Here is a 25,832-nt window from a genome sequence, read left to right on the forward strand (position 1 = left end):
TCCCAACAACAGCAAAGAAACTCCCTGGGGCAGCCCTGCTCCCCCACTGTGGCCGTGTGATTGGGCGCTCGACTTCTGCTCTCTGTCACCCATTGCTGACAAACAAAACGTTCCTTGCTTGGAATGCCCATGCACCCAGTTATGGCAGCTGAGCAGGGCTGTCCTGGGGGAATTATGGTGCTTATGGGGTTTGTTGTTAGGCTACTAAATGGGGCCCCTGGTTAAAGTATGAGATTCAGCCATTGCTTTATATAGAACAGTGTAGGAAATGGTTTATCAGTGCATGTGAAAGGTATGTTATATTAAGATTTTGTATTGATCTTTATATAGACTTCAACCTTATGCAGGCTCATATGCTCCTTATAGGATTAGCTTCTGGAGGTGAGAGAGGCAGTGAAATCTGAGATTTAGGGTGTATTCGTGAGCAGACATGAGAAACTACAACACCCATAATGCTAAAGGTTTAGTAGGAGTACGGTGGGAGGGGCTGACGTTCACTGTAAGCTATCGTATTACTGTGCCTAAGAGGGACAGGTCACAGTGCCCGAGGGGCCCAGTTCCTGAGGAGAAGTGGAGCCGTTGAACGCCGCAGAACTAACAAAAGATTTAAATCTTCCACAGCTTTTTGTCCTTGTTTACAGTTGCTTACAGTGTAGCTCCGCCCTCTGCCGCACCTCCTCCATTTTATAGGCTCGACTTATTCACCGAGCTTCTCACTGGCTGAGCGAATGCGGCGGCGTTCACCTGATTGGTTGAGCTGTCAAAGGCACAGAAGAGGCTGTTCTGCCTCTTCCAACATGGCGGTAGCCGTGGTTGGGTTGCTGCTTCTGGCCGGGTTCGGTGACACCGGGGTGGCTTTTGCGCTTGAAGATGGCAGCGTTGAAGCCCAGGTGTTAGGGCTACGGCTGGAGGAGGGAGCTGGCGTGTCAATGAGCGGCGGGCTGATCAGAGCTCGCCCTGGTTCGTCCTTCCGCCTCCGTCTTTATGGATCGGGGCTGCGAAATGACACCTGGCCCTGGGTCTCCATTGGCAGCCCCGGAAGCAAGACATGTTCTCCAGAGCCAGACTCGCCCCTCCAACTGCTGGAAGAGTTCCGAGTGTGCAGCGAGCACTCTGGCCTGGTCACTGTCCGGGCTCTCAATGAGAGTAAGGGCAGAGGCCTCCTGTACCCCCTCTGTACCCGCCAAGGAAACAGCTGGGCTCCATTCCCCGGCGGAGACACACTCATTACCGTGCTGGGGGGCGATGAGGAGGAAGAGAAGCCCCCCTGGCCAGGAGATGAACAACAGTGTACTTTGGGCTCCCTCAGTTCCCGCCTGCTTAGTTTTAGGGATGAAACTCCCTCTGTAGCACCCCCTGAGACTAATGCAAGGCAGTATTTGGCTTCCTGGCTCCTGGCTCTTCTTATTGTCCTGTGTATCCTTTTCTCTGGCTTGCTCAGGGGGCTGCAGCTCAGCACTCTGGCCCTAGAACCCTCAGAGCTTGGCCTGTTGCGGGATTGGGGAACCCCCAGTGAAAGACATGGGGCCACTCGGTTGGACCCCCTGCGGACGCGCTGGGGTGGGTACACACTGATCTCCATGTTGGCCCTTTGCTGCCTTACTAACTCAGCTGTGGCTGTTCTTCTTTACCATGCTATAGGTTCAATCCCTGCAGCTATTTTCTCAGCAGCTGGACTGCTTTTATTGGCTGGTGAGGCGCTACCAGCTGCAGTAAGTTCTCGCTGGGGGCTCATTCTAGCACCCAAGTGCCTGTGGCTTACCCATTTTTTCATGTTCCTCGCTGGGCTCCTCTCATTCCCTCTGTCATGGCTTCTGGAGGCAGCATTTGGGCAGGATCCTAGCTGCTGCCGACAAAGAGTCCGTATATTGGAAATGGCCCGATGTGGGGACCCTTACAGTGAATTAGTAAGAGATGAATTCAGCAAGGGGGCCCTGAGGAATCGGACAGTAGAGGACATACTGACCCCTGTGGTTGAATGCTTTATGCTTCCCAGTGATGCCTTGTTAGACTTCAACACCATGTCCAGCATCATGGAGAGTGGCTATACCCGCATCCCAGTATATGAAAACGAGCGCTCCAACATCGTGGATATCCTCTATGCCAAGGACCTGGCTTTTGTGGACCCACAAGACTGCACTCCACTGAACTACATCACTCGCTTTTACAGCCACCCTGTCCACTTTGTGTTTAGCGACACCAAACTGGACGCTGTGCTGGAGGAGTTCAAGAAGGGTGAGGGGTTGTGGTATGCAAGAGTCGTATGAGAATGTGAGCAAGCCTGTGTGTCCTCTCTAGGTTCTTCACTCATAACAAGGGTACAGATATATTAATAAACTGTAAAAATTAGGATAGCTAGGATATCAAGTAAGTGTTTAGCCTAAATGTCACCCTGAGTGGCCTTTACACTGGCCACTCCTTTGAGGGACATCTTAAATATGACAATAGCATCCCATATATTGTATTCAGCGAATTTAATGCAAGTATAATTGTATAACGTTTGCCTATGTAGCTTGGGCAAAATATATATATATTGTCTGTATTTTTTTGTCACTGTGTTTTAAATGCCACCTGGTAATTCTGCCTCTGTGACTTGGTTTCATAGGCAAGTCCCACATGGCCATTGTACAGAAAGTGAATAACGAGGGAGAAGGAGATCCGTTCTATGAAGTTATGGGGCTGGTAACCCTCGAAGATGTCATAGAAGAGATCATAAAATCAGAAATTTTGGACGAGTCTGAAGACTGCAGTAAGGAGATTCCTATTTATCTGATTAGACATTTATACCGATATTAAATATAGGAATTGTTTATAGCTGCGCTTGAGAACAGAGCTCGGTACTTTTTTAAACTGGGAGTTGATTGTAGGTCAGACATGCTGTTATAATGTAGATCATATTAGATGTCATCATGACCCACCTATGCTGATATTTGTTGCACCTTTAATTCTTCCACAGAGCGCAAAGTCAAGAAGAAGCGTCAGCCAGTGCAGCCAATACTAATACCCCGTGGTGGGGAAGAGCTGTCCTTCTTCAGAACTGCAGAGGCCGAACAGAAGGTTAAGATTTCCCCCCAGCTTCTGCTGGCAACACAGCGCTTCCTGACTCAGGGTTAGTTTCATCTGTGGCCACCTCTTATATTTGATGAGTGAATGCTGAAAATCACTTGAATATGCCATAATATAGACTAAAGTAGCAATTGCTCTGACCCTGACCCCTAGTGCTCCCATTTATATAGATATTTGGGCATGCTCACTTTTTATGTGTGTATGTTTCATTCATCTGTTTCGGCCAACAGCTAATGGCTTTTAGCTCTATTGAGTATGGCTCTCCTTATCTCTTGTATCTTGTGATCTATATGTTCTAAATGTACTCCCTTATAAAGTATGGGGCTGCAAAATATGTTGGTGCTTTATAAATACCTGTTGTTGTTAAAAATAATAGCTCTCCCCTCTCAATTCTGCTTGCCCTCTCTGACACTTAAACCTCTACTTGCCTTTGGAAGAGGTGGATCTTTTTGGTGCCTCCAGGGTTTCAGAGAAGGCCCTCTTGAATCTACTAAAGCTCCCAGGAGTCACTCAGGAGGTGAAGTTTGATGACAGCGATCGCCTGTGCCCTGAGCATTTTCTGTACCTACGCAGCCAGCCTGTAGATTACTTCATTCTCATACTGCAGGTGAGCTAGAGGGGGAGGTCTTATAATAATACTGGTCAGCCTATCCGGTCTTGGGCTTTTACAAATTCTCTTTTGGTATTAGGGAAAAGTGCAAGTGGAGATTGGAAAGGAAGGGCTGAAGTTTGAGAATGGAGCATTCACATACTATGGTGTAGCTGCACTGAGCCCTTGTCTGTTAGGTAAAAGCCATATTGGTTTTATATTTTACTGTATTGCTACCTGGTTGTAAATAACTGAGGTTTATAAAACAAATGTATAATTTCAGATACTGAGAATCACTTTCCCTTTGTCACTTATGTGCCACTTTCCTCAGGTCATCATTCCCCTGGGATTCAGAACAGTCCTTCAGATTCCAGCTTCTACTATCCAGACTACACTGTGAGAGCCCTCAGTGACTTGCAGATAGTCAAGGTATATAGCAACTACTTATAATGTTATAATGTTCAGGGGTTTAACTGTAAGAGAGACAGACCCAGTTGCTACTTGGGGGAGGATGCCAAAGCATCACAGTTTATGTTTGTAAATCAGATCGTCTTTCTAAATGTAAAAATGTTGCTTTAACGCCGCCCTGTAAATTTAAAATACTGGTTGTTCTTGGTTAGTCCAGTGTGCTCATTTTATAGCCTGGCCCGAGCGTTGAGGTGTGCTTGATGGCAGATCTTCAGCGAATGGACTTCAGACAAAGGAACTGGCAATTTCATTACTGTTTGTGTTAGACTTAAATTTAGTTTGGGGAATGCTGGGAACAGTTAACAACTGGAGAAGCTTAGGATGAATATCATCCTGCCATTTGATTACAAATAGTTGGAAGGGGGTTAGCGTTAGGGGTTAGGGTTCTTACAGAGACTACAGAGTATGCTGAAGTTATAGTATATAGGAATAGTCAAGAATTAAATGTACCTGGTTATCCAATCTAGGTAAAACCATAGTGCTTATAGGTGGACATTATATAGATAAATATTGGGAAATAAGCTTATGTACAGTGTATGCAAGCTGCTATGAAAGCAGCTCCAAGGCCAGCTTGCTTTGACCAGGCTAGCTGTACCGGTAGCACTCAGAGGGAGGGTTTCTTGCCTGGGGCTGAGAAGATTAGCCCTGCTGGAATGTACTGGCTGGATTGCTGGAAAGCAGGAATTTGCAACATGCTGGAAGACTTGCTTGTGTAAAAGTACCCATCGCTCTCTGCGAGTTTCCATACCTACCTTTTGCCTTGATATGCAGGAGCTGTCTAAAACCTATTGAATATAAATCATATAAGTCATTTTATTCTCCTCTGCATCTGCATTATCTCAGCAGAATTATACTTCATGGTTCCGGCTAATCTGGATCATTAGTACAGGTCTGTTTCTTTTTGTTTTACTTTTGTGTATGCTGTATTCATTCTGTACAGGGCTGTAGCATAGTACAGCAATACTCTTAATACTTTCAGAGAGTGGTATATGTAATGCCATGGGTGGCTTTGCAGGTTGGTGAGTGATATTCTCCATGCACACTGGACAGCAGGTCTGTAGCAGGGGATATGCAGTGGGTAGACACATGAAAAGTGTTGTAATGAGGGAGAAATTCAGAGGCTAACAAATGTTTTGCTATTTCTCTGAAGGTTCACTTTACACACCTGAAATAGTGTACACACCTGAAAAAAAAAACCCAACAACTTTGATTTCTCTCTCAGCTTCTAACTTAGTTCCTTTTCTGAAGTGCTTCATATAATGATTAAATGCAGGTCAATAGGGTGCAGTATCTGAATGCAGTGCGGACCTCCCATTCGCACACCAGTACCCAGTCTCCAGACAGCATGGAGCTGAAGATCCTGCCCAACAGCCAAACACAGCTGCTGAATAACCGCAACATGGAATCAGGTACGGAACAGCCCATTGCCGAGCCTCACACATAATATTCTCTTGCATCATCGTTATGGAGTAAAATATCTAAACATACAGTGTTTTTTTTTAACTCTACTAATAACGTTTAGAATGCAGAGTGTTTCAGCAGCCTGAAACCAATCAATGGCAACCGCTGCAGGATATATTTCCTAAGTGACCTGGGTGCCATAGGAACACTGAATCCCCATTGGCTTTTGGTTAGTGATGGACAATAACCACAGAAATTACAGCAGTCTTTGTTTGTCTGCACTTACTAGATACTCTACGGCCTGACACTAGTTCAGAGAAGGCCAACACTGTCACTGTCAGCTGCAATATTATCTGAAACAGCCCTTGCTGTTGGCTGTTAAATTATAACTCAAATAGTGTTACCCAACGCAATCTTATTAGATATCCCATACATGAATATTTTCAGGGCCCCAGGAAACGTGCTGCATTAATGGTACAGTAGCTGCACTTATCTGTATAGCCATTAACATTTTGACTGAAACATAAAGTACTGCCTCAGCAATGTGCCATTAGCAGCTCCCAGCCACGTGAGAGCAGCTCTCTGACTACATGCACACTAGAGTTCTCTCTTTCTTTGCACAAAATAATTTCTATATATAATATTTGTATAAATTAGTGTGCAGACATCTCTTTTTTTAGTATATTGGCATTGATCCTCAAGCAGGAATGGCCTTTCTAAAAGGAAATCACTTCCCACAATTGATTCACCACCATTTGCAGTGGTTACTAAATTGTTGGGCTGCCCCTTTAAGGGGAGCCTGGGGCAGTGGCAATGGTGGGTGGTAGGCTGAAGGCCAGTAGGAGTGAAATTTGGGGAGAAAACCTATATGCTCACCTAACTTACTAGAAGCATAGCTGGAAGGTTTGGATCTTAACTTTACACTTGTTTGCTGTCATAACTCTTCTTGGCATTATGAAGTTTGGAAATCAATGTAGTCTGTTACTTTTGTGTGTGCCTGACTGAAATCCATTTGGGGGGGGGATCACACTTCTTTTGGGTGGAAAATGTGAGTGCCAGTGATTGCATTAGTGCGTGGTCACGAACAAATCAGTATACTGGTATGGGGTTATTTGGCCAACAGTTATGCTGCGAGATCTGTGCAGTTCAGAAGCCAATGTGGCCCTATAATAATCAGGAAATTAGGCGAAATATCCTGGTGTTAGAGTGGGTTGCAGTTATGCTTCGCTGAAACGTGTGTTCTGTCAGTATTTCTGGAGTGACATTTGGAAAGTTTAAAGGAGCCTGAGTGAAAAAGCAATCAGGGGGGTGCACAGAGGTGAACAAACCCTTTAAAGGCAACGGTGATTAAAGTGAAAAGTTAAAGTGAATTGTGCCGACAGCACTGTAGAGCCGCAGATTTATAGTGCCGTCACCCCAAACATTACTGCACCAATTGAAAAGGACTTAGAAATCTGCAGGTTACTATCCATAGTTTTCCCCATGAAACCCAGCAGGACGCAGGCTGTGCCATATAAATCATTCTTTCCCATCACTGTGCCAGTCTGTGAGCTGAAGATGAACCTACAGTCTCACCATGCGTTCTTACAATATAGAGAGATTTTTTTCCCTTAACATGTGACTGAGGGCAAGCAGTGCATCAGTGCAACACAACGATTGCTTCATCTTGATGATTCATCAGGAATGGGACTGGCTTCTCTACAGCCCACATATTCCCAGTGCAGCAGTGATGGCAATATATCTGTGCATTAAAAACAAAACAATATAGCAGCTATCTAGACATTTAGAAAAAGAAAACTAATGTTAAGGTATAGAGCTGTTTTACATTGTCATTTACAGCAGTGTTATCATTTCTTTTCTATAGTTTCCTGATTAACCATTGCTCTGCCCCTGCAATATCTGCAGACCGCCATCAAAGTGACTGTGGTGTCTGCATGTAGCTGTTATTGGTATCGGCTTGGAGGCAGTAAGGGGCGAGAGTAAATATTTAGGATGTTTTAAAATTAAAGAGGCTCATTTGCAAACAACGAGCACAACTTAGCAGAAACCCATAGCAACCAATCAGTGGTTTGTTTTTTTTAACCAACTGCATATAGAAGAATAAAAGCAAAAATGTGATTAGTTGCTATGGGGTTGTGCCCAGGTTGCCCAGTGCTGATAAATGAGCCCCTCTGTGTCAAGCTGGATTTTTTTTTTTTTGTGGAGCAACTCTCTGCACATTACTCTGCAAATATTCAAATTTATCATTCTGGGCTCTTTTGGTCTAACTGCTAGAACTACTGCACTCAGTGCCCCCCCTTGGGGACAGTAATAACTTATACCTCCCAGTGGGGATTGTGGGAGACACTGCCAATCCCGGCTGTACCTGCCTTATTACAGCTCCATAGATTCGCGGGAAAAGGAGGTTATACTTCCCCTTTACAGAGCGCTGGTAAGGCTCCATCTAGAATATGCAATGCGGTTTTGGTCTCCAGTGCTCAAACGGGACATTGAGTTAGAGAGGGTCCAGAGAAGGGCAACTAAGCTGGTAAAGGGTATACTTCCCCTTTACACTGAAGTAGAGGCACTTAAGGGGTGATATGTTAACTATGTATAGTTAAGGGGATCATATAATAATCTCTCTAATGCTTTATTTACCAGTAGGTCCCTCCAGCAGCCATGAGGGCACCCACTCCGTTTAGAAGAAGGGAGATTCCGTTTAAATATTCAGAAAGGATTTTTTACAGTGAGAGCTGTGAAGTTGTGGAATTCTCTCCCTGAGTCAGTCGTACTGGCAGATACATTAGATAGCTTCAAGAAGGGGTTGGCTTTTTAGCAAGTGAGGGAATACAGTGTTAAAAGGCGATAGCTCTTAGTATAAATTCATGCAGGGACTGGTCCGATTGCCATCTTGGAGTCAGTAAGGAATTTTTTCCTCCTCTGTGGCAAATTAGGTTTCAGATAGGTTTTTCGCCTTCCTCTGGTTCAACTAGCAGTTAGGTAGGTTATATATAGGCATTAAGGTTGAACTTGATGGGTGTATGTGTTTTTTTCAACCTAACTTACTATGTTACTATCTGTTGAGCCCATTGGCTGGAGAAAGATAAAGGTGCAGTTTGGTAAGTGCCCTCTTGTGTCATTAGAAATGCGAGTGAAAGCTGTTCCCTTCAAGTTGTAAAAATAGGGATGCACTGAATCTATAATTTTTGGATTCCTCCAAATACCAAATTCTGCTCAAAAACATTTGGGCAAATACCAGACTAAATCCAAACCCTGATTTGTATGGATTCACATTTGAGGAGAATAGAATATACTGCAATTATTTTGAACAAAAAATTGTCATGTTCAGTTGCCCAGAGCTCTGAAGTCACATGACTTTAAGGTAAGGGCTGGGATTTGGCTGAATTTGAATTTGCCAGGAACTCAACCTGAAAGCTGGATTTGGTGCATTCCTGGGAATCATATAATTGTGCCCTGGCAAGACATGCATGTTACAATATGCGCTTAGGTGAGGGGACTGCTGGCACTCTGACTGTGGGAGACCTACACACTGGCGGCTGCCACAAACAGAAGGCCTGAGTTTGCCCAAACCTGAGCTAATGTGTAATTGGCTGAATTATAATCCCCACTGATCATTTATCTGGAACAATGCCTTTTGTTTCCTCCTAACTTTTCTCTCAGTTTTCACTATCTCTACCTCTTTATATTACCTGTACTTCCAGCACTTCTAATCAACACTTCAGTTACTGGCACAATTGAGAGTTTCAGCTAATAGCGGCTCATACCATTGTACAGAGGTAAATATAATACGGCACATTGCTGTTGCTGCTTAGCAATCAATCAGTGCAAATCGGCGAGCAACACTGCCTCCCCCTCTGCTCACAGCAAGATCCAGATCCCAAACCTGAGTCCCTAGCCTATGCTTTCATCCTTCCCTCTACTGCTTCTCTCCTCATTCATCACAAAAGCCCAGATTTACTAAAGTCCTTTCTGAAAAACCTTCTGCTTTGGTACCCTGAGGTTTAGATGGAGGCTGGGCATATGAGAGACCTAAAAACACTTAGATAAGGACATCTAAAACTGGCCTGGGTTTCTCTTTTAAATACATATGGCCCTTCCTAGTTCAGGCTTGTACTCCAGTTAAGCACAGCCCACCCTTTGAGTGCAGTGCCCAATAACATTGGACTATGAAACATTCTTGTTCAGATACAGACACTCAAGCAGTGGTCTAACTGGATGACAAGGGGAATAGATTCTTATCAGTTAAAATGATACCAGGGTGCAGTTCTGAAGCACGGGATAAGTACGGTTCCCTAGTGCAGTATTCTTCTTAAAAAAAGGGACAAAGCTCAGAGCAGATTGGATTTTATTACATTTGGGCCAAAGTTATTAATTTGATTCAAATCTGAATAAATCAAAAGTAAAGCTTTAATTTCAGCAGCGCTTCTCAGTACTGATATGTTGGATCATCAAAGCTTCAGCACCAGCTGGCACCCATTTCCTTTCCTGCACTTGTCACGCTTCATTGATATAGAGACGCCAACTAACTCTAGTTTATTAGTGCAATGCTGAGTATCCTGGCATATGTAAGGCTTTATATTTTATTGATGTTTGATGTGGTAAGCAAGCTCCCTGCATGTGTATATAAGTTCTCATTAGTCCGCTACCCCCTATTCGGGTTCAAGTACATTAGGAAGATTAATCATTAAGCAGATAGTTTAGATGGTAGACTCATTGTTCTAGTTTACAGTGAAGCCAAGATTAAAAAGGCACAGTGCCAAGCAATTTCTACCCCCAGTAAAGTAAAATATTTAGCCACAGAGAAGAAAAATGTCTTCCTGTCTGAAGATAACATGCTCAGATTTTGTCTGGTAGTTTTGTCCAATTTATATCACACTGCCCAACCATTGGGGTAATTTCAACAGTTAATTCTGCAATCCTGATGGATAGAGGATTATCTGGCCTGCCAGGAAATTTCCATTGGTCAGGTAGGATGTGGGGCTAAAGTTTCTTTTCACTACCTTTTCTTCTGACGGTTTGGGCAATGAGCCCAAATGGAATGGAAAAGTGGCCATACACATATCTAGCCACTTTTACAGTATACATCTGTTCAGGAGGGAGTGCTTGCCAGAACAAGAAAGGGGTACATTGAAACATGCAATGGCTAAAGTTGTAGGTCTAGCAAAACCAGCAGCTGAGCCTGCATCAATGTTTAAACACTAACCAGCAGGTATTAGATATGCCCTTGTATCACTATACTGTATAGATCAGCCTATGTATGGCCACCTTTAGGGCTCTGGCACACGGGGAGATTAGTCGCCCGCGACAAATCTCCCTGTTCGCAGGCGACTAATCTCCCCGAAATGCCATCCCACCTTGAGAGGAAACTTCCGCAATTTCCCTGAAATCGCGGCACCGCGTTTGCCATCCCACCAGCGATTTACATTTTCGCCGGTGAGATGGCATTTCGGGGAGATAAGTCACCCATGAACAGAGAGATTTGTCACGGGCGACTAATCTCCCCGTGTGCCGGAGCCCTTACAGGGCAAGCATATTTCTACCTGGATCAGTAACCTTGGACACATTCATTAGTTGAACACGATTTAGTAATAACTTTAATGACCTTATTATACAAATAGTAACTTATTCTATCTTGTTTGCAGAAAGCAGAAAAGAAATAACAACAGATACTTGGCCACAGAATGCTGGAGAGAAAGTGATGAAGGAGGAAATCATCTCTAATCCCCCATACCTTGAAAGCAAACCTGGTGCCCAGTCTCTCCCCCAACAGGGACCTGTTACTATAATGGAGAGCATTGTTATGTCCTAATAACAGCAGATTTCCGCCCAATGCCATACCTCCGTGCCATTATTATTATTTTTTTTTTTAAAGATAAAGTGCCCAAGCATTTTCTGGTCCTCGCTTGCTGGCCAGAGGGCTCCTCACTTTGCCGAGCTGCCAACAAGTTCAAGCAGGAAGAACAGTGACCAATTATTTCTCTCCCAGGAAGCAGCCTTGCAGGCACACAAGGGGCTAAGAAGACGTGCCACTGAGCTGTAAAGAAGAAACCGCAAGGTGTGAAGGTGTAGGGTTAATATTTTATAGAAGTTATAGACAATTGTTCTATGTTTATTTTGTATTAAGCAAATCAAGGACTTGGGATTGAGGTAATTGTAAGTATATACACATTATCCCAGTCATTGCACTAATCTTTGTAGTCTGTGTGCACCGACTGTGCCATGATTTCTAGTCAGGCCAGTTGCTGAAGTGACTGACCTGTATAAAACCTCCGTTTATTACAGCATTTATAAGAATGTAGCAAGCATAGTCAGCGTAAGCATTCCTTAACCTACACTGAGCATGATCACTTCATTTTGGATGTTTGTTCTATGCCAAGCTTGTAAATGGCTGCACTGCTGGGTACACAGACTATCGTATTTGGTGCCATACTTCCAGGGCTCAATGCAGGCAGTCTGTCCTCTCTTCTACTGTGAATACACCGAAGCTGGTCCATGTCTTTTTATACAAAGGATAGCACTGCTACTTTTTCCGGCTGTCTCCATAGCCCTTCCAGTACCATGGAGCAGACTAAGCATGTTCTTATGATACACAGCATTCTTGTCAAGGGTACGACATAGCGCTCCTCATTTTTAATACTAATCCATTTTACATCAACCAGGGGAAATCGCTCACCTCCTCCAACTAAACAGCTATGTTTGGATTTATTGAAAAATACAATGTTATATACACACACGTGCAGCCTTGCTGGTTTTCTTCACATTTTAACATTGGGAAATGCAACTGTTACAGACCTAAAACTAACAGCATGTCCTTAGTGAGATGATTATCCGGATCTGGAATAATGGGATAAAACCTTGGCCTCTATGCATTAGCCTCAGTATTAGCTGGAGCCATTCCTCCAGGTAAGTATATCAGAGCTGCTTCCAAGCACTTATATACAGGGGTTCCTTCTACAAACTGCTCTCCCTTCACTGTTCTGGAGAGGGCAGGTGGCGAAAACAGCGACTGTATAGCTGGTTTCCTGAGATACCTGCTGTCAGACAAGTACCTAAGGCCAGAAACTCATGGGAATGCCCAGTGAGACTTACTCTGACAACAGGCTATTTGAGAAGATTTATAGAATTTTTAGGCAATTTTTAAATAAAGGTTTAATTCTTCTTGTAATATATAATACTTAGGATGAGCAAATGACTTGTAGAAAGGAAAAAAAATGACATGCTTTCTTAGTATCTTTGTATTAAAGTCCAAGCCATCTCAAAACATCAGACAATACTTCAGAGCAGAGCAATTTAGGATGAACTTACTGGAAATTTAGGAGGATAAGAGCCGATTCACACCAGTAGCAGTCAGGTCGGCAGCAGTCAGGCCCCTACAGTCCTGCAGTTCCAAGAGTTTGCTGCTGTGATTCAGAAGTAGGTGACATATCTTCTGGTGGCCACCCTCCGCTGCCTAGACAAGAGCAACTGTGTCACTACAAAATGCATGTCCTAAGTATGTCATCAGTCAAGAGCAGACAGGACTCTGTCCCTTTCATGAATGATAAATGATGTTCAGCATAACTTCCTTCTGTGCATTGTTTCCATTAAGAAACAGGAGATATAGGGGGGAATTCACAGAAGTGGTGATATTGAAACAAAATAAAAGGTGGAGATAGATTTGTCGGATTTTCCACCTAATTCACAAATCTTTATCTCCACTTTTGTGAATTTGTCTTTTAAACAGACAGTTTACAGCTACATGTGCCTTGGGGTAAGGATTTTACCAGCAGGATTTTGCATTTCATTTGCCATTTGTCAGTTCACTTTGGGGGCATTTCCTGAGGGGTAATTTTAATTTGTTTCGGACAAGCTGGGCTTTCAAATGGTTTCTATATTTCTGTGTAATTCCACTCCTGTAACAAGATTTAATGGTCTAAATACTGTCTTCTCTAGCCCCTACTCATTACTGGGCAGCAGCAATCCGGCCCACACACCAACATGCCCGGTGAATAGAGGCCCAATAGGACTAGGGCCCATTGGGTTTTTATCCAGTGCCCTGTTTGGCCAGTCCAACCCTGTACCCCAATATCCCAGTTTGGGTACCAGTGTGTATGTGCGTTTGCGGATCCCCAAGATGGCTGCTGGGAACAAAAGGGGCAGAGCTAAAGGTGGGGGGGGGGGCAATGCTGTCAGGCAGCTCTGTAGTTCAGGACATGCTATGGGGGCACAAATAAGTTGGGGCAAATGTCAGTGAAGTTATGAAAGAGGGGGCACTGCTGCTAAAACTAAAAATTTGCCTGGGAGACTTTACTTTTTCTTTAAATAAAATGTATACAATATATTCACACAAAATGTTATTGCCTCAATGATTAAGCCAAAACCAGCATAATCATGTAAATGTGAGGTAAAAACTTTTTATATAAGATATAAATTAAACTTTTTTTTAATCAGTGTTTTACTTGTTTATAAAATGTCAATGAGGCTTTTTGCACATATTGTTCTAGGGTTAGACAGGAACTTGTCCCCTAACAATAGTCTGCTAATCCCCATTTATATGTTACTGATCCCCCAATGGGGCCCCTACCAGAGGTGTAAAATGGAGACCGGGGGAAACCAAACAGGGCCCACCGGGTTTTTATCCAATGCCCTGTTGGGGCCAGTCCAACCCTGTACCCCAATATCCCAGTGAGCCATATAATAGTGCCCAGCTGGTATGTAATACAGGAGATATCCTGTGAGCGCTCTCTGTTATCCCCTGCTGGTATATGGTACAGGATTGCATTGTTCCGCAAATAAAATCTTTTTTTAAAAGGAATTTTTTCCTCTAGCCCTGAGTGCTATTTGCTTTTTGCTGTTCTACTGGATTTGGGAGGGTGCCGATCCCTCTGACAGTGTGCACCGGGCGTTCTGGTTTGGAGAGCTAGGGTGTGCGGAATAAGCCTCTGTTGTACATACGGTACAGGAGATTCACCCTACTTCTGTGCATTATCAGTAACTCTTCAGCCAGTATATAGTTCAGCAGGGGGTACGCTAGCCATATAGCTGTTTTGTCTAGACAACGGCCCCCAGTATTCAGTATGTTGCAGACTACACTGATTCCCAATGCTACTTACTATAGCAATTACATTTCCAAATAACTTTTAAAGCACTAATAATTTTTAATAAATTCACATTGGAAAGTTGCTTGGAATTAGGCAAAAACTTTTTTTTTAAGGCAAAAACTTTATTTCGGGGTTGACGCGTCCTTTAAAAAGGAAGTCTTCTAATATATTTGCAGAGTGCCGCCTTGGGTTACTTAGCATGGCCATATCTTCCCTCCCCCAGTTATACTATACTACACTAGCTCATACTGTGCTAAATAAACATAATGCTTTATTCTTTTTGCATGATGGCACGTGGGAAACTGAGCAGCATTTTCACCCAGAGATCTCAATATGACCCTTAAGCTAACTGCATTATTCAGCATCTTTTGTAACCTTAAGGTTAAAGACATTGAGGCTCACTTATCAGCTTTCTCAGGGAATGTTGATAAATGGAGGATCCATCCCCCTAGTTATATAGGTGTTGGTGCAAGGGACAGGCTTTAACCCTGAATGTTTCATTCAGTCGGTTAGGATAGGCCAACCGCCAATATGACGCTGACAAGAGGACGAAAGAAACATCCTACAAGCGGGAGGAGCAAGCGTGGCTGAGTGGTCAAGACACCCGCCTTAAGCCAGCCAGCCAGTAGTTCTAATCCCCCCATAGCTAGAAATATGTCTCACCACAGGTTACGCCCTTGTGACCCCTGGACAGAAGTCACTTAACCTCCCTATGTCCCGGTGACCGCTTGGCCCAGAAATGGGCTGCTGCGGTTGTCGTTATGACCTTTTCAATGGCTACATTTCCATTTCCCCACAAATCCACTTTTTTGCACTTTCAAGCTCACAATTTATGATACAGGTATCCTGAATGTTATCCAGAATGCTTGGGACCTGGAGTTTTCAAGATAAGGGGTCTTTCTGTAATTTGGATCGCCATACCTTAAGTCAACTAAAAATAATTGAAACATTAAAGAAACCCAACAGGATTATTTTGCCTCCAATAAGGGGTAATTATTTCTTAGTTGGGATAAAGTACAGGTACTGTTTTATTATTACAGAGAAAAGGGAATCATTTAACCATTAAATAAACCCACTAGGGCTGTTCTGCCCCAATAAGGGGTAATTATATCTTAGTTGGATCAAGTACAGGTACTGTTTTATTATTACAGAGAAAAGGGAATCATTTAACCATTAAATAAACCCAATAGGGCTGTTCTGCCCCCAATAAGGGGTAATTATATCTTAGTTGGGATCAAGTACAGGTACTGTTTTATTATTACAGAGAAAAGGGAATCATTTAACCATTAAATAAACCCAATAGGATTGTTTTGCCCCCAATAAGGGGTAATTAGTTGGGATCAAGTACAAACTCACTGTTTTATTGATACAGAGAAAAAGGAAATTAATTTTAAAAATTAGAATTATTTGCTTATAATGGAGTCTATGGGACATAATGTTCCCGTAATTTGGAACTTTCTGGATAATGGGTTTCCGGATAATGGATCCCATACCTGTACCAGCTATTAAATTGCCCTGCTTGCCCCTGTCACGGTGAGTGGAATCATGCTGTCTATGGCAGCTGAAAGCAACTGTCTTGGGAAAAAAATACGTTTCTTGGTATATGGTACAGGAGATTCAGCCTACTTCTGCGAATTGCCTTTGCGTCTTTATTCAAAAGGAATAATAAAGTGGTCAAGTTCCATTTGCCAAAAGTTCCAGCCAAATAAGGATTTTGCCAGCAGGATTTTGCATTTCATTTTGTTATTTCACATTAGGGGCATTTCCTGAAGGGTCATTTTAGTTTGCCCAGGGAAACTATACATCACTTTTTTTTAGGACAAGCCGGGCTTTCTAATGTTTTCTAAATTTCTGCAACGAGATGTAAGGGTCTAAATACCTTCTTCGTGGGGAAAAGTGAATCAAGGGCCCACCCCCTGCAGTACTCTGCCCCCGCACTACTTCTCTAGCCCCTACTGATTACTGGTCAACAGCAATGCGGCCTACATGCCCGGTGAAAAGGGGTCCAGCAGGTCTTTATCCAATGCCCTGTTGGGCCAGTTCAACCTTGAACCCCAGTATCCCAGTTTGGGTACCAGTGTGTATGTGCTGTTTGCTGATCACCAATATGGCTACTGGAAACAGAAGGGGCACAGTTAAAGGTGGGGGGCAATGCTGTCAAGCAGCTCTGTAGTTCTGGACATGCTATGGGGGCACAGATAAGTTGGGGCAAATGTCAGTGTAGTGATTAAAAAGGGGGCACTGCTGCTAAAACTAAGAATTTGCCAGGGAGGCTTTACTTTTCCTTGAAATAAAATGTATACAATATATTCGCTCAAAATGTTATTGCCTCATTCATTAAACTAAAACTAGCATAATCATGCAAATGTGAGGTAAAAATGTTTAACATATAGGATATAGATTAAACTTTTTTTAAATCAGTTTTTTACTTGTTTATAAAGTGTTAATGAGGGTTTTTGCACCTATTGTTCTCGGGTTAGACAGGAACTTGTCCCCTAACAATAGTCTGCTAATCCCCATTAATATGTTACTGATCTCCCAATGGGGCCCCTACCAGAGGTGTGAATAGGAGATTGGGTGAAACACAACAAAACAGAAGAGCTTAGAATTGGTCAGCTCACGATTATTGGACAGAGAATTACACTGAGCTTTACTCCATTTTAAAAACGTCGCTAAAAAAATGTCGTATAAATGTCATTTAAAAGACAAATTCACAAGTGTCTGTAAACTGTCTTTCTTTCACCAAAAACGGAAAAGTGGCAGTTGAGTCGGAATTTAGGATTTCTGTTTGTGAATCTGGAGAAAGCGTTTTCCACCAGTTTTTCCACCACTTTTATTTCAAAAAAGGGCTCTCTCCACTTTTGTGAATTCCCCCTATAGAGTCTCTATCCAAGTTGATCACAAGGACTTTGCTGTTCACTGATTAAAACAGACATGATATCTGGGACAAGTCAAGTCCCCCTGTGGCTTCCTTTGTAATGGTGAATATCCCTCCCTACCTCCACCTCCCTCTCATCATGCCCCTATCTGCCAGAGGTTTGAGGCTAACAAAGCCATTACTTGTGAGTCAGATGAACAAGATGCCTGGGGCTCCAGTATTTGGGCTGGCTGACATGCAACCCCAAGAGACACACCATTAGGGTGAAGGCACACCACGCTACTAGTAGCAGCTACTTTTTCAAAGCTAGTAAGCTCCAGAAAATACCCTGCCATACACAATACTGAGAATTGCCTCTGTTTTAGTAGCCATGACAAGTAAGTGCTACTAGTAGCTCAGTGTGTCTTCACCCTTAGATATCATTCGCTGCTTCTGTCTCTCTGCACAGCAAGTGGAAGGCAATAGTCAGTTTTTGCCACCTATGAGGTAGCACAGTGACCTGGCTTCTTCCCCAACACCAGTACACCCTTTACAACTTATGGAATTGTTCCACCACCTTACCTTCCTAATCCCCCTAATATATTATGAGCTAAAGGAAGGAACAGCAGGATTATTTTATTTTATTCTCATAATGTATATCTTTTGGCAACTCGTCAGATAAAAAAAAAAAACAACTGACAGAGAGCATGCTATAAAACAGTGCTGTCTAACTGGCGGCCCGCGGACCCCCTCTGTGTGGCCCCCCACCTATCTGGCTGTTGTGACTGCTTACCTTTGTGTAAACTTTAAATGGTATCAGTACTGAGATTAACTGGCCTGCTGCATTGTCTACACCTCAGATTCAGGCTTTAAGCCCCTCTATTATTCAAACATGTAATCCCCTGTACTGTTCACACCTTTTAATCCCTGCATTGTTCACCCACACTGCCTTGTTCACACCTCAGGCTCAGACTGTAAGACTCCACATTGTTAACCTGTTCATACCTCAGACAGACTGCAGGAGCAGTGCCAGCATTGTATCACTGCCTGCCCTATGCTGCCTATGTGTATGGCATACACAGGCAGGGTAGGGCAGGCAGAGTATGGCACACACAGGCAGGGTAGGGCAGGCAGAGTATGGCACACAGGCAGGGTAGGGCAGGCAGATTGAGGCACACACAGGCAGTACTCTGCTTGCCCTATGCTGCCTGTGGGAGGTGAACCTGGCAGGGGTTTGTTCTGGGTTTTGTTCACAGAAGTTGGACAGCACTACTGTAAAGGAATCTTTTGTAGAAGCTGCTTTAAAGCAGAGTGGATATGGCTTTCATGCAAGAGGTAGAAAGGCTGTCTCAGTCTTTGAACAAGCTATAGGGCAGTGATCCCCAACATGTTGCTCCCAGTGGCTTCAATGTAGGTGCCTATTTTTACATTTCTGGTTTAAAGACAAGTTTTGGAAGCACAGAGAAACAGAATTACTCCAAGCAGAGCCTCCTGCAAGCCAGCAGGCCCCACAGGACTACCAAATAGCCAATCACCTTCCTTGTGTGGTTCACCGACATTTTTTTCATTTGAGTGTGGCTCATGAGTAAAAAAGGTTGGGAATCCATGCTTTAGAGTATACCTATATGGCAACACTGGCAGAAACAGTTTTGCCCAGCAAGGCAGAACCTAGGCAACTTGTGGGCAGCGAGACTTAGAGCTACATCATGGTACTCTCAGATAACACCTCAAAACTCACTGTGGAAAGAATGCTACACTGCCAGGAGACATGGCCTCCTCATACAACTGATGTTCTGTATGTTTGATTTTTATAGGCTCATGTACAGCAAGTGGTTTTCCTAGAAGTAAAATCAAGCTTAGGGAGGAGGCAAGTAAGTTATGTTTTCTGTACTGTACCTCACAGGCCTACCAGTACTTACAGCCCCCCACTCCACAAGACAACTCATTCTTAGGGATGGCATCAGGGACACAGATAAGTACAACAGTATCAAAGATCAACATTGCATTTTGGATTAAAAAAAAAAAATCAATCCAAGTCGCTACAGCTCTGCCCTGAACCTTGATCATTTTATGGCCATGGCATAATGTGGCACCCACTGAATAGCTTGTGTAGGGAGGCCCTATGTGTAACCACCTCTAAAGGTTCTTAGCCAGTGATCCCCAACCAGTGGCTCAGGGCAACATGTTGCTCCCCAACCCCTTGGATGTTGCTCTCAGTGCCCCCAAACCAGGTAGTTATTTTTGAATTCCTGGCTTGGTGGCAAGTTTTGGTTGAATAAAAACAAGATTTAAAGCCTCCTGTAAGCTGATAGTGTGCATAGAGGTGCCTAATAGACAATCTTAGCACTTATTTGGCACCTCCATGAACTTTTATAATGCTTGGGGCTTTGGTTCCTCTTGCAATATTATATAGGCGGACGTGCTATGCTCTGGCTCTGGTACATCGATGGGTGCTACAAGTGTGCATGTCTGAGCATCTGTTTGGGATGGACCTATGTATATAAATTAGGACATGTGATGCTGTGGGGTGCCTTAAAACTTTGGTGCAGTGGTTGCGTCATGCGATTGCTTATCCTACTGACGGTGGTCCAAGTTCCAAGTACGGAGTGGAACGTGCTCTGGCCCAGTGTGAATGCCCAGTGTGAATGGGTAAATATGGTGGACATGGAATTGCAGTCAGTGTATGTCGAATGCTGCAAGTATATGGATGTCACTGGGAGCGCAGTGATCATGCACACAGGATCCGGATATAGTGGCAGTGGCACAGAGAGGTGTGGCTCTTTTCCCTTTACCTCAATAGTGACTGCTAAGCTGCAGGAGAGGTGAGCTCTATTACACACTGGATGCTGCGATATAGCTACATTGCTTTATATTAAGGGGATGTGAGCCCTGCCAGCTTTTGCCAAATTAAAGTGTTTAATATAGGAACTATAAGGTGGACTGTTATAGAATGTAGAGTCGGACATATAGGATCACTTCTATATACTGATCTGGCCCAGGGACACTGTTGGCCACCATTTTAATACACCCATTGTCTTTCTATGCAGGTTGCAAATTATTTTGGGGATATATGTTTTTAGGGTTGCTTAATAAAATAAGTATTTTATTTATGTTACTTGTATTTGGGTATCTGTGAGAACAAACACACACTTGAAACGACATAGATATTTTTAGCCTTGTGGTTTAATGCAAATTGAAGTGCTGTGTTGGCCTTGCTTGTTTTTTGTATAATGTTGCAAATTGTCTCCTTCCAACTGTGCACTGTTAAAATGGAAGGGGGATAATGGTCTTTGCTACATCAGAGGTGCGGATCCCAAATATAATTTGTAGCTTTGGTTACATAGGGTTGAAAAAAAGACCAAAGTCCATCAAGTTCAACCCTTCCAAGTGAACGCAGCACCCACACAAACCTATACTGACCTATCTATCCACTCACATACAGACCCATACTGACCTATCTATCCACTCACATACAGACCCATACTGACCTATCTATCCACTCACATTCAGACCCACACTGACCTATCTATCCGCTCACATACAGACCCATACTGACCTATCTATCCGCTCACATACAGACCCACACTGACCTATCTATCCGCTCACATACGGACCCACACTGACCTATCTATCCGCTCACATACGGACCCACACTGACCTATCTATCCGCTCACATACGGACCCACACTGACCTATCTATCCGCTCACATACGGACCCACACTGACCTATCTATCCACTCACATACGGACCCACACTGACCTATCTATCCACTCACATACGGACCCACACTGACCTATCTATCCACTCACATACGGACCCACACTGACCTATCTATCCGCTCACATACGGACCCACACTGACCTATCTATTCACATACAGACCCATACTGACCTATCTATCTATACACTCACATACATAAACCATATACCAACATCAGTACTAACTATAGATATTAGTATCACAATAGCCTTGGATACTATGCTTGTTCGAGAACTTATCCAAACCCCTCCTATAGGCATTAACAAAATCTGCCATCACAACATCGCTAGGAAAGCATTCCTCAACCTCACTGCCCTCACCGTGAAAAACCCCCTTATGCTGCTTCAAATGAAAGTTCTGTTCCTCTAATCCAGACACCCCCAACCTTTATATCTCGTGAGCCACACTCAGATGAAAAAAATGTTGGTGAACCACACAAGCATGAAAAAAGTTCTTTGGGGGTGCCAAATAAGGACTGTGATTGGCTATTTGGTAGCCCTGTGTGGACTGCTGGCCTGCAGGAGGTTCTGCTTGGGGTACAACTGTCTCTGTGCTTCCAAAACTTTCCCCCAAGCCAGAAATTTAAAAATGGGCACCTACTTTGAGGCAACTGGGAGCAACATCAAAGGGAGCGGGGAGCAACATGTTGCCCCTGAGCCATTGGTTGGGGATCACTGCTGTAATCTAAAGGAAGGGGGGGCTCTGGTGCACTGATTGTTTTATGGGAAAAAAAGAATACCCCCTATCTGCCTATAATCCCCTCTAATGTACTTGTACAGAGTAATCATGTCCCCTCGCAAGCGCCTTTTTTTTGCCAGAGAAAACAACCCCAACCCTGACAGTCTAACCTCATAGTTTAACCCTTCCATCCCCTTTACCAGTTTAGCTGCAGTCTCTGCACTCTCTCCAGCTCATTAATATCCTTCTTAAGGACTGGAGCCCAAAACTGCACTGCATACTTAAGGTGAGGCCTTACCAGGGACCTATAAAGAGGCACAATTATGTTTTCATCCCTTGAGTCAATGCCATTTTTTATACAAGACAGCATTTTTTTTGCTTTAGTAGCCACAGAATACCACTGCCTGGAATTAGACAACTTGTTATCTACAAAAACCCCCAGATCCTTTGCAATTAAGGATACCCCTAACACACTACCATTTAGTGTATAACTTACAGTTATATTACTATACGGTTACTCTTACCTTGTGAAGTGCTGTTCTCCCATCTGAGTCAGTCTTTGCTGGGTCAGCTCCACGCTCCAGGAGCAGCTGCACCACCTCTAAGTGGCCACAGTAAGCTGCTCTGTGAAGAGCTGTGCAACCCCCATGTGTCTGTGCATTGCAGTCAGCGCCGTTGTCCAAAAGAAAGCGGCACACTGGCACACATCCTTGTCTGCTGCTGTAATGCTTAGAAAGAAGCAAAGAGAGAGGGGTCAGTTACACACAGCAGTACTTTGTATATCAGAATTGTGTGTTGTAAACTAAACCTCCGTAAATGACTGTACAGTGTTAGAAGTGTGCACCCAACACAGGCCTTATTAGTGATATAATGGCACATATGAGCTCTTACCAGTGCTGTGTACCCAAAATTATCAGGCAGGCTAGGATTTGTCCCCTTCTGAATGAAATGTCGAACTCTTTTGAGATCTCCATCAAGAGCTGCCGACCAGATACCTGTGGAAAACTGGCGTCAGTTTTCTTCATACGACAACAAAGAATCAGCATGGCTCCTCCCATTCTAAGATGGTTAAAGGATAAGTCATTAACATGAGTTGATGTAAAATTGATAAGAGTGCTATTCTAAGCACTTGCGATTTACATTCATGATTTTTTTTTTTTATTCTAAGATATTGAGGTTTAAAAGTACTGTTACCATGAATGCATTTTGTTACAGCAGCGCCACCTGCTGGTCACTTTCCAAATATGAAGTAGTATAAGAAGTTGTCAGGAGAAAGAAAGAGGGCTGATCTGATGTTCTTCTGGTTAGGAAAGGTGTGAGAAAGGTTATCTGAGGTTTCTAATGTTTTTCCCAAACAGAAGAACATCAGATCAGCCCTCTTTCTCCTGATAACTTCCTATACTACTTCATGTTCAGAAAGTGACCAGCAGGTGGCGCTGCTGTAACAAAATACATTCATATTAACAGTACTTTTAACCCTTAATATATTGGAATTAAAAACAAATAATGAATGCAAATTGCAAAAGTGCTTAGAATAGCACTCTCATCAATTTTGCATCATATCATTATAAAGATTTACTTGAAAGTGAACCACCCCTTTAGATGTGTTTCAGTTAGTTTTATAGAGAGAGAGGCAGTGGGCACTGACACCCCAGGCACATTATATACAGTGAGACGCAGTCTGTATTTACAAAACCAGCACATTATATGCAGTGAGAAGCAGTGGGTACAGATGGCAGATATTCAGGCCCTGGCACTATAACACTGGCACTGATACACAGCATTGGCTCCACTGTAACTAACTAGAAATGAACAAAACAATGACAAAATAGTAAAAAAAAACAACAACAAATATATAAAAGCACAATGAGCTTTTCAGGGGGAAAGAGTTAACTTACCCTCCATCTGTTAGAGTAGGGAATAGGGATATTATAGATGTCAGGTGACAAAAAACAATTTAATTTCAGCTAGTGGGTCAGCATTTAGAACTGTACAGCGCCAATGTATAGTACCTGTGTATAGCGCCCGGGTATAGCATCTGGGTATAGCCCCTGTGTATAGTGCCTGGGTATAGTTCCTGGGTATAGTTCCTGGGTATAGCGCCTGTGTATAGCCCCTGTGTATAGTGCCTGGGTATAGCATCTGGGTATAGCCCCTGTGTATAGCCCCTGTGTATAGCCCCTGTGTATAGCCCCTGTGTATAGTTCCTGGGTATAGCGCCTGGGTATAGCTGTGGGAGTGGGATGAAATCTGCAGCCAAAGTTGAGAGTTGGTTCTTAGGTAAAGTTACAGCTGCAGATTCTTCTTTACAGTCTTCATTTCTGCACTGCCTTCAGTTTGTAATATCTCCCCAAGCCCTGTCTGCATCTGTGCTTTGATTGGTCAATTTTACGGTCTGTCAAGAAAGCTGTGCTCTGATTGGAGAATCCACAAAAAGAAAGATCAGAGCACAGCTGATTACAGCAGAAAAGGAGCTTGCAGGGACAGATTTCCAGGACAGTGCAGAAACTGAATGAGGGTTTTTTTTAAAGTGACTTAGCCTTATTGAGGACACTTTCCGTAAGAGCTGCCAATCTGCTAGTGAATGTCCCTCTAACTCACTTGCACAGCGTGTAACACACTACCTCTCTGAAAGTCCATCTCCTCCACTGTCTCTCGCACACCAGCAGCTGCCCCCGTACAGCAGGAGCATGAGCCCCCAGCCGTGTGCACCTTCCGCTCCATGTGGATCATTCTAAGCGGAGACCACAGAGCGAACGTCAGCTCCCGGTTACCCACCGAGCCTCCATGACACGCACATCACTATTCCCAGCATGACTCGCACCGCCAATCAGAAAGGAACAGCCTGACAGCATTAGCCAATCAGGTAAGAGCACAGACTCCTTGCTTGACCAAGGCAATCTGGAGCACCAGGTGGCGCTATAACAACGTGGAATAGACCAAATGCAACATTGTGCGGGGTTCTAGTTTGTGAGGTGAAAAGATGGAGGAGGAGTATTTCTTGTATTATTGCAGCATTGCAAGATCTGGCACCATTTCTTGTCATCACAATTCTTGCTTTAGGAAAAAAACTGTCATGAGTTAAACACTTACATTTCTGGGGAAGTGTGGGGAAAAGGGTTACTGATATCATTTTTTGGAAGCAGTTGTCAGTCAATAGCTGGTGTTTTGAGGTTCAGGTCAGAATCTCCCTTGTGGTAAAAATGTATGTGTATATATTTATATAGCGCTACTTATGTACGCAGTGCTGCACAGCGGAACAATAAATTAATAAAAAAACAGGCAGGGTTGGACTGGGGGTGCAGGGCCCACCGGTGCTATTGCCCCTGCAGCCCCCTTCAAACTCCCCACAGGTGCCCAACACCAAGTCCAACCCTGCAAACGGGGTCATTACAATAATAGATAAATACAGAGTACAATAATAATTACAAATAAATAAAAAGTATAGTTGCATTAAAGGGATTGTTCACTTTTGAATTAACTTTTATTATGATGTAGAGAGTAGTATTCTGAGACAATTTGCAATCTGTCTTCTTTTTTTAATTAATTTTAGTTTTTTAATTATTTCACTTTTTGTTTAGCAGCTCTCCAGTTTGGAGTTTCAGCAGCTATCTAGTTGCTAGGGTCCACATTACCTTAGTAACCAGGGAGTGGTTTGAAAGAGTCAGGTGTATGAATAGGAGAGGACCTAAATAGAAAATAAAAATAGTTAAAAAAAAAAAGGTAACCACCCTTTTAAAGATTCCACAGAGCTAAGTGAGTTCCACAGAGCTAAGTTTCCCTAATAATCATCTCAGCTTTCTTAATTTAGGGCTGTGTGTTACCCAGTCAACCAAATGCTATAACTCACCCAAACTTTACCGTTCTCCCTTTTGCTCATGTTCAGTGCACAGATTGTATAGTCCAGTCGGTCTAGGCCCCCTGGTGCCATGA

General features: G+C 43.4%; 2 protein-coding genes across 5 annotated transcripts; one reads left to right on the forward strand and one right to left on the reverse strand.

Moving 5' to 3' along the window:
- The first annotated feature begins 133 nt into the window (after positions 1-133).
- Positions 134-12,257, forward strand: cnnm3 (cyclin and CBS domain divalent metal cation transport mediator 3). Of its 4 annotated transcripts, XM_004912577.3 has the most exons (9): positions 134-2,235; positions 2,606-2,749; positions 2,957-3,109; positions 3,504-3,673; positions 3,756-3,852; positions 3,987-4,084; positions 5,397-5,532; positions 9,226-9,300; positions 11,167-11,254. In XM_004912577.3, the coding sequence occupies exons 1-8, from the start codon at positions 729-731 to the stop codon at positions 9,273-9,275; spliced, it is 2,355 nt and encodes a 784-aa protein (XP_004912634.1). In that variant the 5' UTR covers positions 134-728; the 3' UTR covers positions 9,276-9,300; positions 11,167-11,254. The 4 variants fall into 4 exon arrangements, with proteins under 4 accessions (XP_004912634.1, XP_002932583.2, XP_012814897.1 ...); XM_002932537.5 differs by lacking the exon at positions 9,226-9,300 and having other exon boundaries at positions 11,167-12,257; XM_012959443.3 differs by lacking the exons at positions 9,226-9,300; positions 11,167-11,254 and adding an exon at positions 4,967-5,012 and having other exon boundaries at positions 5,397-5,491.
- Positions 11,092-24,731, reverse strand: ankrd39 (ankyrin repeat domain 39). The gene is made up of 5 exons (XM_004912578.4): positions 24,524-24,731; positions 22,791-22,894; positions 22,424-22,627; positions 12,830-12,974; positions 11,092-11,558 (listed from the first exon to the last, which is right to left on the reverse strand). Exons 1-4 carry the CDS (start codon positions 24,630-24,632, stop codon positions 12,837-12,839), a joined length of 555 nt encoding a protein of 184 aa, XP_004912635.1. The 5' UTR covers positions 24,633-24,731; the 3' UTR covers positions 11,092-11,558; positions 12,830-12,836.
- Between the last annotated feature and the right edge of the window lie 1,101 nt (positions 24,732-25,832).

Source organism: Xenopus tropicalis, chromosome 3 (genome assembly GCF_000004195.4).
Source record: "Xenopus tropicalis strain Nigerian chromosome 3, UCB_Xtro_10.0, whole genome shotgun sequence".
Taxonomy (NCBI): Eukaryota; Metazoa; Chordata; class Amphibia; order Anura; family Pipidae; genus Xenopus; species Xenopus tropicalis.